The sequence below is a fragment of the Pelobates fuscus genome, chromosome 4, assembly GCF_036172605.1.
Source record: "Pelobates fuscus isolate aPelFus1 chromosome 4, aPelFus1.pri, whole genome shotgun sequence".
In the NCBI taxonomy this organism is placed as follows: Eukaryota; Metazoa; Chordata; class Amphibia; order Anura; family Pelobatidae; genus Pelobates; species Pelobates fuscus.
The window spans coordinates 385764120-385777771 of record NC_086320.1 but is presented as its reverse complement, the minus strand read 5'-3'; the positions used below and the strand labels follow the sequence as shown (position 1 = coordinate 385777771).

Here is a 13652-nt window from a genome sequence, read left to right as displayed (position 1 = left end):
CAGACACATAGACACAAGCTGATGAATATTGAGCTATGGAGTAATATTGAATATCATTTGGCATCAATAATTTCCCATCATTATATGAAAACTTTAGCAGTAAATATTCTGGTTTCCTTAATGCTCTGTATATTGTTCTCAGGCTGATAATGATGACTTTTTATAACATTTTTATATAGATTGATTTAATCTACCAATTAAGATAAAACTGCATTTTTAAAACCAGGTAACACATCCTCTCTATTGTCTCAGTTTTACTATTTAATAAATCATTCAATACATGAAATTCTCAGCCAGGCATTACCCCCATATACCCTGAATATAGCATGAAGCGGCTCAGTGAAGGTGGCAGTGAAGGTGTGTAAGTGTCTGATGGGGTCACACAGCTCATAAAAGGACAGCCGCCCAGCCTCGTAGTCCAGATATATCCGCAATTTCTGACAGGAAGTGTAGTGAGGTAAATTTATTCCTTTACAGTTATGTCTCACATAATACTGATGATTATCCCACCTCACCAAACCCCAGGACTTGTTATTATGTCCAATCACTGACTGATCTCCTTTCTTTTCTATACTGCGATAGGCCATCCCTACCACCCAACCCCATGATTTACCACACTCCACTTCCCAGTAATGTCGCCCTGAGGAGAAACTCCTGGAGCTTAAAACCTGATTATACTGAAATCTCTCTGGTGTTTCTGGGCGACTCTGCTTTATATCTGACCTGGATACAGTTTTCATATCACTTGATACAGCTACATTATTAGCAGCCGTGCTAACATCCAGTAACATGTCTGAAGTCCTGTTTACACCCAGTAACATGTCTGAAGTCATGTTTACACCCAGTATAATGTCGGAATCCGTGTTTACACCCAATAACACATCTGAAGCCGTGTTTACATCCGGTAACATGTCGGAATCCGTGTTTACACCCGGTAACATGTCGGAATCCGTGTTTACACCCGGTAACATGTCGGAATCCGTGTTTACATCCGGTAACCTGTTGGAATCCATGTTTACACCCGGTAACATGTCGGAATCTGTGTTTACACCCGGTAACATGTCAGAATCCGTGTTTACACCCAGTAACATGTCTGAATCCGTGTTTACATCCGGTAACCTGTTGGAATCCATGTTTACATCCGGTAACATGTCGGAATCCGTGTTTACACCCAGTAACACGTCTGAAGCCGTGTTTACATCCGGTAACCTGTTGGAATCCATGTTTACACCCGGTAACATGTCGGAATCCGTGTTTAAACCCGGTAACATGTCGGAATCCGTGTTTACACCCAGTAACACGTCTGAAGCCGTGTTTACATCCGGTAACCTGTTGGAATCCATGTTTACATCCGGTAACATGTCTGAAGCCGTGTTTACATCCGGTAACATGTCGGAATCCGTGTTTACACCCGGTAACATGTCGGAATCCGTGTTTACACACGGTAACATGTCGGAATCCGTGTTTACACACGGTAACATGTCGGAATCCATGTTTACACCCGGTAACATGTCGGAATCTGTGTTTACACCCGGTATAATGTCTGAAGCCATGTTTACACACACTAACATGTCTGAAGCAGTGTTTGCAACCAGTAATGTGTCTGAATCTTCTGGTACAAGGTGCAGTTTCTTTACTCTGGTCACAATTCCAGCTAAGCCTGAGTTTAAGGTCACTGAGATCAGATCCACATCCAGATTCCCTACAGCATGGACCTTTTTATCATCACCTTCTCTGTCCTCATTATCTCTCTCCTCAGTATTATAATAGTCAGTGCTGTCAGATTCCTGTTCTTGTAAGACAGTTAATGGGTCCGTCATGTTACACAGCTCCTCAATGTGACCCATCTTCCTGGACAGATCCTCCTTCTTTATTTCAAGCTGTAGGATTAGATCTGAGACTTGGAGTGAGACCTGCTCTTCATGTCTGGAGATCTCACTCAGAAGTTGCTTCTCTAGGGCTTCCAGCTGTTCCCTGATGTCCCTAATCAGCGCAGTGACTTCCTCTGTTACCAAAGATGCTTTTTCTTGAACTTCTCTCCTGAGCTCCTGCAGGCTCTGGACTCTTTTATTAGCCTCCTCTCTCTTTGAGGTCAGTTTCTCCAGAATATGTCTCAGTTTTTCCTTCTTCTTCTCAGAGGCCTCAGTCAGAGTTTCCACCTGGTGTCCATTGTGCTCTCCATCCAGCCTGCAGGACACACAGATACAGACAGAATCCTCAGAGCAGTAAAATTCCAGGACCTTCTTGTGGACTGAGCATTTTCTGTTCCCCAGTGATGTGGTGGGTTTAGTTAGGACATGTTCTGCTGACTTGTTGTGGACCCCCAGGTGGGTTTCACACAGAAAAGCTTCACACAGCAGACATGTTTTAGCAGCAGGTACAGGAAAGTGAACACAGTAAGTACAGGAGATCCCAACCTCCTCTAGCTCTAGGTAAGTAGATCGGAAACTCTTTGCCAAGTTACACATTCTCAGGTTTCTTTGAAGCTCAGGTCTTATCCTAAGTCTGTGTCTGCATTCAGGACAGGAATATTCTCTCTCCTCCTGGTTCTCCCATGTTCTTGTGATACAGACCTGGCAGAAGCTATGTCCACATGGCAGGGTTACAGGATCGGTATAAATGTCCGTGCAGATTGAGCAGGTCAGCTCGTCTCTCATATCAGCAAACGCCATCACTGAAAGCAGCAACAGGAAATGAGAATTAAAGTTATTTTTCTTTGATGAAAAAAATAAACTGGGCGCGTTTCATGGACTCTGGATTCCAGTTTATTGTGTTTTTTAGAGAAAGAAGATTCAATGAGATAACAAGTAAATCATTTCTCAAACTCTGCCTCTCCTGTCCAAACTCCAACTCAGACAGGACTGGTAATAAGTCCCAAAAACACTTCCATCTAAAGATTATAATCTAACTATATAAGAAAAAAGAGCATTGGAAGATTTAAACAAAAATAAAGAAGTGATTATAAAACCTGCAAATAAGGGAGGGGGGATTGTAATTATGAGCTATGCATACTATGAGGGGAAATGCTAAAGAATACTAAATGATAAATGTGACGGACCACCTGGCACCCTGACTGGGTACCTCTGTCAATCGCTGCTTCCTAGAACTTGCAAGCACCATAACTACTGTATTGGAACACCATAACCACCGTAAACCCCACGAACCGCCGCAGCTTGGTTTGGGGTCTCGCCATCCTTCACCCACCCTGGACCCAAGACCAGGATCCAGCTTCCAGTGAGTAGGCCTCTCCTAGTCCACAGAGCGTAGCAGGAACAGCTCTTAGAAGAGCTAGTGATTATACTCAGGGGAGTATATTGATTATAGCAATCCCCAGAGTGTAGTTCTCCAATCCCCCAAACATGAGCCAAGACTTCATGAAGGGGTAAAGCATTCTGTTTAATGGCAGCCACCACTGGTCTTATATGTAATCAATCATAAAGTGCATATACACAAACACCCCGCCCCCCCTCATAAGTCCTTAAATATCTTCCTTCCTGATTGTAGATCTCCTTCAATAGGCTCCTTACTCTCCACTCAGGTGTTCTCGATCTTCTCCTCTTCCCTTCCGGGTTTTCAGCTTCCTCGCTTCATCTCGTGGTTACGCCTTGCATTCCACGTGTGCTTTCCACTGTGTAAGTCTGGAACTTCCAGTATGTGGAGTTGCGTATCACTTGCATTCCACTCTACGGTCTTTCGGTAGTTCCACCTCCAGACATGCGCAAAGTCCATAAAAGAGACGTAGATTATGAAAAGAGAGGGGTGGTGTAAGGATATATTGCATAAATGCATGTTCTAAGACAACTTTATCAAAAAAGTAAATAATGTATAAAAAGAGTATTTATGAAACATTACTCTTAAACAATCTAAAATCCTTTGTTTATACTACACATCTCCCCTTCTCATCTGGAATATGCAAATTATACAATTTTTATATATTATGTTTTATGTTTCTCTTCTTGAATGATAAAAATATGTTCATCTTCCAAGTCCTGCTGGACATGTAACATGTCACAGTTTTTAATGTGTTAGTATCCAGATGAAAAGCTGAGAATATGTCCCCTAGAGTTACATATCCATTATAGAGAATATATTAGTCATGATGATGGTAATGATAATAATAATGGAAAATGGGAAATGGACACAAGTTGATATGGTCAGACACATGTTAAGAAAAAATATGAATTGAGAAAATGAAAAATGTGTAATAAAAAATTATGTAATAAAAAATAAAATAAAAATATAAATAAAAATAAATTTTTATTATTTTATTACATCATTTTTTTTATTACACATTGTTCATTTTCTCAATTCATATTTTTTCTTAACATGTGTCTGACCATATCAACTTGGAACTACCAAAAGACCGTAGAGTGGATCGCAACTGATACGCAACTCCACATACCGGAAGTTTTGGACTTACACAGTGGAACGCACACGTGGAACGCAAGGCGTAACCACGAGATGACACGAGGAAGCTGAAGAGGAGAAGATCGAGAACACATGAGTGGAGTGTAAGGAGCCTATTGAAGGAGATCTACAATCAGGAAGGAAGATATTTAAATACTTATGGGGGGGGGGGGTGTTTGTGTATATGCACTTTATGATTGATTAATTGTCCCTGAGTAAGTCCATAAATGGGATGAAACGCGTAGGACGACTTTTTTTATGCTGATACCTGTCAACTTCTATGTGAGTTAATAAATAAATTTTTATACTTTTTATTCGAATTGCCTGCTAACTGGATACTTTATTGTTTTATTATACTACTTGGAGGGACCAATATTCCTGATTCTTCGACAGACCTGCACCTGTACATACACTGAAGGCACATTAACATTGTATCTTTGTGAGTGGCCACTTGTCTTATATTCAAATACTGTAAACACACAGTCTTGCACTTTGTTGTGTCATCTCTTCCCTTAATAGGATCCACCCTATGTATATATATATATATATATATATATATATATATATATATATATATATACAAAAATCACCCAGATCAGTTCAGGGGTTCAGGAATTTCCTGGAAGTCCTGTTCCTGGATTTCCTGTTAATAGCTTGCTAGACCCTGCAAGAGCCTCCTGTATGTGATTAAAGTTCAATTTAGAGATTGAGATACAATTATTTAAGGTAAATTACATCTGTTTGAAAGTGAAACCAGTTTTTTTTTTCATGCAGGCTCTGTCAATCATAGCCAGGGCAGGTGTGGCTAGGGCTGCATAAACAGAAACAAAGTGATTTAACTCCTAAATGACAGTGAATTGAGCAGTGAAATTGCAGGGGAATGATCTATACACTAAAACTGCTTTATTTAGCTAAAGTAATTTAGGTGACTATAGTGTTCCTTTAAGGAAATCAGTATAGATGAAAATGCTTGTTCTTGGGTAGAACATTGGCTTAAAAACAGAGTACAAAGAGTTGTTGTTAATTGTAAATTTTAAAGCTGGACAAAACTGGCAAGTGGTGTCCCTCATGGGTCTGTTCTGGGACCCCTTCTATTTAACATGTTTATAACTGATCTTGAAGACAGCATTGAAAGTCATGTTTCAGTGTTTGCAGATGACACAAAACTTTGTAAAATAATACAATGTGAGCAAGATATTACTTTGCTGCAGAGGGATTTAGATAGACTGGAGGACTGGGCACTCAAATGGCAGATGAAATTTTATGTTGAAAAATGCAAAGTTATGCACTTCGGCGTAAAGAATACACAAGCAACGTATACACTTAATGGAAGCGAATTAGGGATAACAACATACGAAAAGGACTTGGGAATTGTTATAGACAACAAACTATGCAACAATGTGCAATGTCAATCAGCAGTGGCTAAGGCTAGTAAGGTATTGTCATGCATGAAATAGGGCATTCATTCTCGGGACGAGAATATCATTTTGCCTCTTTATAAATCACTGGTAAGACCACATATTGAATATGCTGTGCAATTTTGGGCACCTGTTCTAACGAAGGATATTATGGCACTAGAAAAAGTGCAGAGGCGGGCTACAAAATGAATAAAAGGAATGGAACATATCAGCTATGAAGAAAGGTTAGCAAATTTAAACCTATTTAGTTTAGAAAAACGTCGCCTGAGAGGGGATATGATAACATTATACAAATATATTCGGGGCCAATACAAACCATTGTGTGGAAATCTATTCACAAACCGGACTTTACATGGGACACGAGGCCATGCGTTTAGACTGAAAGAAAGAAGATTTAGTATAAGGCAAAGGAAAGGTTTTTTTTACTGTAAGAGTAATAAGGATGTGGAATTCTCTGCCTGAAGAAGTGGTTTTATCAGAGTCCATACAGATGTTCAAACAGCTAGTAGATGCATACTTGCAAAAACAGAATATTCAAGGATATAATCTTTCAATGTGGGGTAATAACTGCTTGATCCAAGGATAAATCTGACTGCCATTATGGGGTCAAGAAGGAATTTTTTTCCTAGCTTGTTGCAAAATTGGAAGTGCTTCAAACTGTTTGTTTTTGTTTTTGTTTTTTTTTTGCCTTCTTTTGTATCAACAGCAAAAAACAAATGTGAGGAAGGCTGAACTTGATGGATGCAAGTCTCTTTTCAGCTATGTAACTATGTAACTATATGTGTATATCTCTTACAACCCCCCTTGTGTGTCTCTTAACCCCCTTTGTGTGTACTTCCAACACATTTGTGCGACTCTTCCTCGCTACCCCAGTCCTTCTATGTATCTCTTTTTCCCTTTCTCCAGACCCTTTGTGCGTTTCTCTGCCCGCCTCCAGCCCCTTTATGTGCTTCTTTCTCTCCCCATCCCTTAGCAGTCCCCTCTCTTCCTGGTATGCCTTCTTAACTCCCTGTGTAGAGTGGCCAAGCAGAACGTGGTAGAGGAACTTCTGTATCTGCTACCCTGTTAGACCGGGTAGAAGATACAGAAAATCCTCTACTGCGGTCCACACGTCCAAGCTGCATGGAGTGACTTGCAGCAGGGGGAGTGTTGTGCTGTGCGTTTCCTTCCTGCTGATCAAATGGATCTTGCGCCCACCAGGCCTTTTGGATGCACTGGCCCTGACTGCAATATGACTATTGATATACACATATACATAAACACACACACATTTACAGATACAGACACACATTTACATAAACAAACAGACACATAGACACAAGCTGATGAATATTGAGCTATGGAGTAATATTGAATATCATTTGGCATCAATAATTTCCCATCATTATATGAAAACTTTAGCAGTAAATATTCTGGTTTCCTTAATGCTCTGTATATTGTTCTCAGGCTGATAATGATGACTTTTTATAACATTTTTATATAGATTGATTTAATCTACCAATTAAGATAAAACTGCATTTTTAAAACCAGGTAACACATCCTCTCTATTGTCTCAGTTTTACTATTTAATAAATCATTCAATACATGAAATTCTCAGCCAGGCATTACCCCCATATACCCTGAATATAGCATGAAGCGGCTCAGTGAAGGTGGCAGTGAAGGTGTGTAAGTGTCTGATGGGGTCACACAGCTCATAAAAGGACAGCCGCCCAGCCTCGTAGTCCAGATATATCCGCAATTTCTGACAGGAAGTGTAGTGAGGTAAATTTATTCCTTTACAGTTATGTCTCACATAATACTGATGATTATCCCACCTCACCAAACCCCAGGACTTGTTATTATGTCCAATCACTGACTGATCTCCTTTCTTTTCTATACTGCGATAGGCCATCCCTACCACCCAACCCCATGATTTACCACACTCCACTTCCCAGTAATGTCGCCCTGAGGAGAAACTCCTGGAGCTTAAAACCTGATTATACTGAAATCTCTCTGGTGTTTCTGGGTGACTCTGCTTTATATCTGACCTGGATACAGTTTTCATATCACTTGATACAGCTACATTATTAGCAGCCGTGCTAACATCCAGTAACATGTCTGAAGTCCTGTTTACACCCAGTAACATGTCTGAAGTCATGTTTACACCCAGTATAATGTCGGAATCCGTGTTTACACCCAATAACACATCTGAAGCCGTGTTTACATCCGGTAACATGTCGGAATCCGTGTTTACACCCGGTAACATGTCGGAATCCGTGTTTACACCCGGTAACATGTCGGAATCCGTGTTTACATCCGGTAACCTGTTGGAATCCATGTTTACACCCGGTAACATGTCGGAATCTGTGTTTACACCCGGTAACATGTCAGAATCCGTGTTTACACCCAGTAACATGTCTGAATCCGTGTTTACATCCGGTAACCTGTTGGAATCCATGTTTACATCCGGTAACATGTCGGAATCCGTGTTTACACCCAGTAACACGTCTGAAGCCGTGTTTACATCCGGTAACCTGTTGGAATCCATGTTTACACCCGGTAACATGTCGGAATCCGTGTTTACACCCGGTAACATGTCGGAATCCGTGTTTACACCCAGTAACACGTCTGAAGCCGTGTTTACATCCGGTAACCTGTTGGAATCCATGTTTACATCCGGTAACATGTCTGAAGCCGTGTTTACATCCGGTAACATGTCGGAATCCGTGTTTACACCCGGTAACATGTCGGAATCCGTGTTTACACACGGTAACATGTCGGAATCCGTGTTTACACACGGTAACATGTCGGAATCCATGTTTACACCCGGTAACATGTCGGAATCTGTGTTTACACCCGGTATAATGTCTGAAGCCATGTTTACACACACTAACATGTCTGAAGCAGTGTTTGCAACCAGTAATGTGTCTGAATCTTCTGGTACAAGGTGCAGTTTCTTTACTCTGGTCACAATTCCAGCTAAGCCTGAGTTTAAGGTCACTGAGATCAGATCCACATCCAGATTCCCTACAGCATGGACCTTTTTATCATCACCTTCTCTGTCCTCATTATCTCTCTCCTCAGTATTATAATAGTCAGTGCTGTCAGATTCCTGTTCTTGTAAGACAGTTAATGGGTCCGTCATGTTACACAGCTCCTCAATGTGACCCATCTTCCTGGACAGATCCTCCTTCTTTATTTCAAGCTGTAGGATTAGATCTGAGACTTGGAGTGAGACCTGCTCTTCATGTCTGGAGATCTCACTCAGAAGTTGCTTCTCTAGGGCTTCCAGCTGTTCCCTGATGTCCCTAATCAGCGCAGTGACTTCCTCTGTTACCAAAGATGCTTTTTCTTGAACTTCTCTCCTGAGCTCCTGCAGGCTCTGGACTCTTTTATTAGCCTCCTCTCTCTTTGAGGTCAGTTTCTCCAGAATATGTCTCAGTTTTTCCTTCTTCTTCTCAGAGGCCTCAGTCAGAGTTTCCACCTGGTGTCCATTGTGCTCTCCATCCAGCCTGCAGGACACACAGATACAGACAGAATCCTCAGAGCAGTAAAATTCCAGGACCTTCTTGTGGACTGAGCATTTTCTGTTCCCCAGTGATGTGGTGGGTTTAGTTAGGACATGTTCTGCTGACTTGTTGTGGACCCCCAGGTGGGTTTCACACAGAAAAGCTTCACACAGCAGACATGTTTTAGCAGCAGGTACAGGAAAGTGAACACAGTAAGTACAGGAGATCCCAACCTCCTCTAGCTCTAGGTAAGTAGATCGGAAACTCTTTGCCAAGTTACACATTCTCAGGTTTCTTTGAAGCTCAGGTCTTATCCTAAGTCTGTGTCTGCATTCAGGACAGGAATATTCTCTCTCCTCCTGGTTCTCCCATGTTCTTGTGATACAGACCTGGCAGAAGCTATGTCCACATGGCAGGGTTACAGGATCGGTATAAATGTCCGTGCAGATTGAGCAGGTCAGCTCGTCTCTCATATCAGCAAACGCCATCACTGAAAGCAGCAACAGGAAATGAGAATTAAAGTTATTTTTCTTTGATGAAAAAAATAAACTGGGCGCGTTTCATGGACTCTGGATTCCAGTTTATTGTGTTTTTTAGAGAAAGAAGATTCAATGAGATAACAAGTAAATCATTTCTCAAACTCTGCCTCTCCTGTCCAAACTCCAACTCAGACAGGACTGGTAATAAGTCCCAAAAACACTTCCATCTAAAGATTATAATCTAACTATATAAGAAAAAAGAGCATTGGAAGATTTAAACAAAAATAAAGAAGTGATTATAAAACCTGCAAATAAGGGAGGGGGGATTGTAATTATGAGCTATGCATACTATGAGGGGAAATGCTAAAGAATACTAAATGATAAATGTGACGGACCACCTGGCACCCTGACTGGGTACCTCTGTCAATCGCTGCTTCCTAGAACTTGCAAGCACCATAACTACTGTATTGGAACACCATAACCACCGTAAACCCCACGAACCGCCGCAGCTTGGTTTGGGGTCTCGCCATCCTTCACCCACCCTGGACCCAAGACCAGGATCCAGCTTCCAGTGAGTAGGCCTCTCCTAGTCCACAGAGCGTAGCAGGAACAGCTCTTAGAAGAGCTAGTGATTATACTCAGGGGAGTATATTGATTATAGCAATCCCCAGAGTGTAGTTCTCCAATCCCCCAAACATGAGCCAAGACTTCATGAAGGGGTAAAGCATTCTGTTTAATGGCAGCCACCACTGGTCTTATATGTAATCAATCATAAAGTGCATATACACAAACACCCCGCCCCCCCTCATAAGTCCTTAAATATCTTCCTTCCTGATTGTAGATCTCCTTCAATAGGCTCCTTACTCTCCACTCAGGTGTTCTCGATCTTCTCCTCTTCCCTTCCGGGTTTTCAGCTTCCTCGCTTCATCTCGTGGTTACGCCTTGCATTCCACGTGTGCTTTCCACTGTGTAAGTCTGGAACTTCCAGTATGTGGAGTTGCGTATCACTTGCATTCCACTCTACGGTCTTTCGGTAGTTCCACCTCCAGACATGCGCAAAGTCCATAAAAGAGACGTAGATTATGAAAAGAGAGGGGTGGTGTAAGGATATATTGCATAAATGCATGTTCTAAGACAACTTTATCAAAAAAGTAAATAATGTATAAAAAGAGTATTTATGAAACATTACTCTTAAACAATCTAAAATCCTTTGTTTATACTACACATCTCCCCTTCTCATCTGGAATATGCAAATTATACAATTTTTATATATTATGTTTTATGTTTCTCTTCTTGAATGATAAAAATATGTTCATCTTCCAAGTCCTGCTGGACATGTAACATGTCACAGTTTTTAATGTGTTAGTATCCAGATGAAAAGCTGAGAATATGTCCCATAGAGTTACATATCCATTATAGAGAATATATTAGTCATGATGATGGTAATGATAATAATAATGGAAAATGGGAAATGGACACAAGTTGATATGGTCAGACACATGTTAAGAAAAAATATGAATTGAGAAAATGAAAAATGTGTAATAAAAAATTATGTAATAAAAAATAAAATAAAAATATAAATAAAAATAAATTTTTATTATTTTATTACATCATTTTTTTTATTACACATTGTTCATTTTCTCAATTCATATTTTTTCTTAACATGTGTCTGACCATATCAACTTGGAACTACCAAAAGACCGTAGAGTGGATCGCAACTGATACGCAACTCCACATACCGGAAGTTTTGGACTTACACAGTGGAACGCACACGTGGAACGCAAGGCGTAACCACGAGATGACACGAGGAAGCTGAAGAGGAGAAGATCGAGAACACATGAGTGGAGTGTAAGGAGCCTATTGAAGGAGATCTACAATCAGGAAGGAAGATATTTAAATACTTATGGGGGGGGGGGTGTTTGTGTATATGCACTTTATGATTGATTAATTGTCCCTGAGTAAGTCCATAAATGGGATGAAACGCGTAGGACGACTTTTTTTATGCTGATACCTGTCAACTTCTATGTGAGTTAATAAATAAATTTTTATACTTTTTATTCGAATTGCCTGCTAACTGGATACTTTATTGTTTTATTATACTACTTGGAGGGACCAATATTCCTGATTCTTCGACAGACCTGCACCTGTACATACACTGAAGGCACATTAACATTGTATCTTTGTGAGTGGCCACTTGTCTTATATTCAAATACTGTAAACACACAGTCTTGCACTTTGTTGTGTCATCTCTTCCCTTAATAGGATCCACCCTATGTATATATATATATATATATATATATATATATATATATATATATATATATACAAAAATCACCCAGATCAGTTCAGGGGTTCAGGAATTTCCTGGAAGTCTTATTTTTGACCGACCGTGCACATGGTCCCATGCCCAAAACAGTTCCAGAGAATTAGTGCCAACAGTCGGTCTCTCTGTCTCGAGTACAAAAGTACATATAAAATACCAAAGAAACAGGAAGAAGAGCCAAAAGCAATTCACCTTAAGAGTGGAGCGTTTAAGGTGAATTGCTTTTGACTCTTCTTCCTGTTTCTTTGGTATTTTATATGTAAGGTGGGTGAGAGTGTTGCAGCGTCATTGTATTTAAATATCTTTGTAAGCGCCTGTACCACACCGTCCTTTCTCTAATTCTGTTACAAAATCACATGAACAGAGCCTTTTAAAGTGCATTGGGCAAGGTATATTGCCATAGTCCTGAGGCAAGAGGCTGGCCAGCAGGGCCCTCCATGAACCAGTGACGAGGTTACTTTTGTCACAATGGACAAACATACAAACCACTGTGAGGGGATCCCATAGTGGAGACCCAAAAATGTGTATTTGCACTTTTGGACAGGGGTAGAATCTTGTGAATTTTAACTAAAACAGAGTCAGATTTTGTAGCAATTACATACCTGAGAAAACCTGTCTTTTATTTTCTCTCCAAGATTCATACGAATCTAACTAAACCTACTGGAAGACCATTCAGTTCTGGGATAGGTTCCCTAACCTCAAATTTGTTGCAATATATTGATCTTCTATTACAACCCATTGTAAAATTATCAAGATCCTACTTGAAAGATAGTGGCGATCTGTTGAAACTGGTGGAAGGTAAAGGGTGGAAAACCAATTTATGGTTGGTGACTTGTGATGTGACATCACTGTATACTGTAATACAACAACATTTACGTTTGAAGGTGATTAGACACACTTTATATGAAGATCCCTACATGTCTTTGGAACAGGTAGAATTCTTAGTAGAGTGTATTAATTTTATCCTCACTAATAACTTCTTCTGGTACAAAGGTTAAGTATGCTTACAAACTACTAGGTTTGCGCCCAGTGGCCAATATTTTCATGGCTTATTGGGAGAACCATTTTGTATGAAAAGGGCATCCCTGGGCAGTGAACCTAATCCTATACAAGCGTTATATAGATGACTGCTTTTTATTTAGGAGGGAAAGAAGTCAGAATTGCTTAATTTTCTGTCATATATCAACAAGAATGATTTTAACCTTTCTTTTACACATGAGTATAGTTTACTAATATAGATTTGGTTTTATATGTAAATGAAAAGAGTCCTAAATCAAAACTTTTTTCAAAGTGTAGATGTGAACCACTTTATTTTAAAATCAAGCTGCCACTACCCTCCATAGTTGAATAATGTCCCATATGGACAGTTTCAGAGGATCAAAAAGAACAGCACTGTTGAGACTGCATGTGAGGAATAAATGTTTGTTACGGTTACCTCAAAGCTAGCTGAAGGCTGGACCGCTTGGATGTCCTGGTTCCAGAATGTGGGGAGTGAGAAGCGCTGTTCCGTTCAGCAGACCACCAGAGTATTGATGTA

At 40.3% G+C, this 13652-nt stretch overlaps 1 protein-coding gene across 1 annotated transcript; it reads right to left on the bottom strand.

Moving 5' to 3' along the window:
* Positions 1-269: 269 nt before the first annotated feature.
* Positions 270-9801, bottom strand: LOC134609505 (uncharacterized). The gene is made up of 5 exons (XM_063453164.1): positions 8691-9801; positions 7410-8012; positions 4435-4475; positions 1562-2714; positions 270-883 (listed from the first exon to the last, which is right to left on the bottom strand). The coding sequence occupies exons 1-5, from the start codon at positions 9799-9801 to the stop codon at positions 270-272; spliced, it is 3522 nt and encodes a 1173-aa protein (XP_063309234.1).
* Between the last annotated feature and the right edge of the window lie 3851 nt (positions 9802-13652).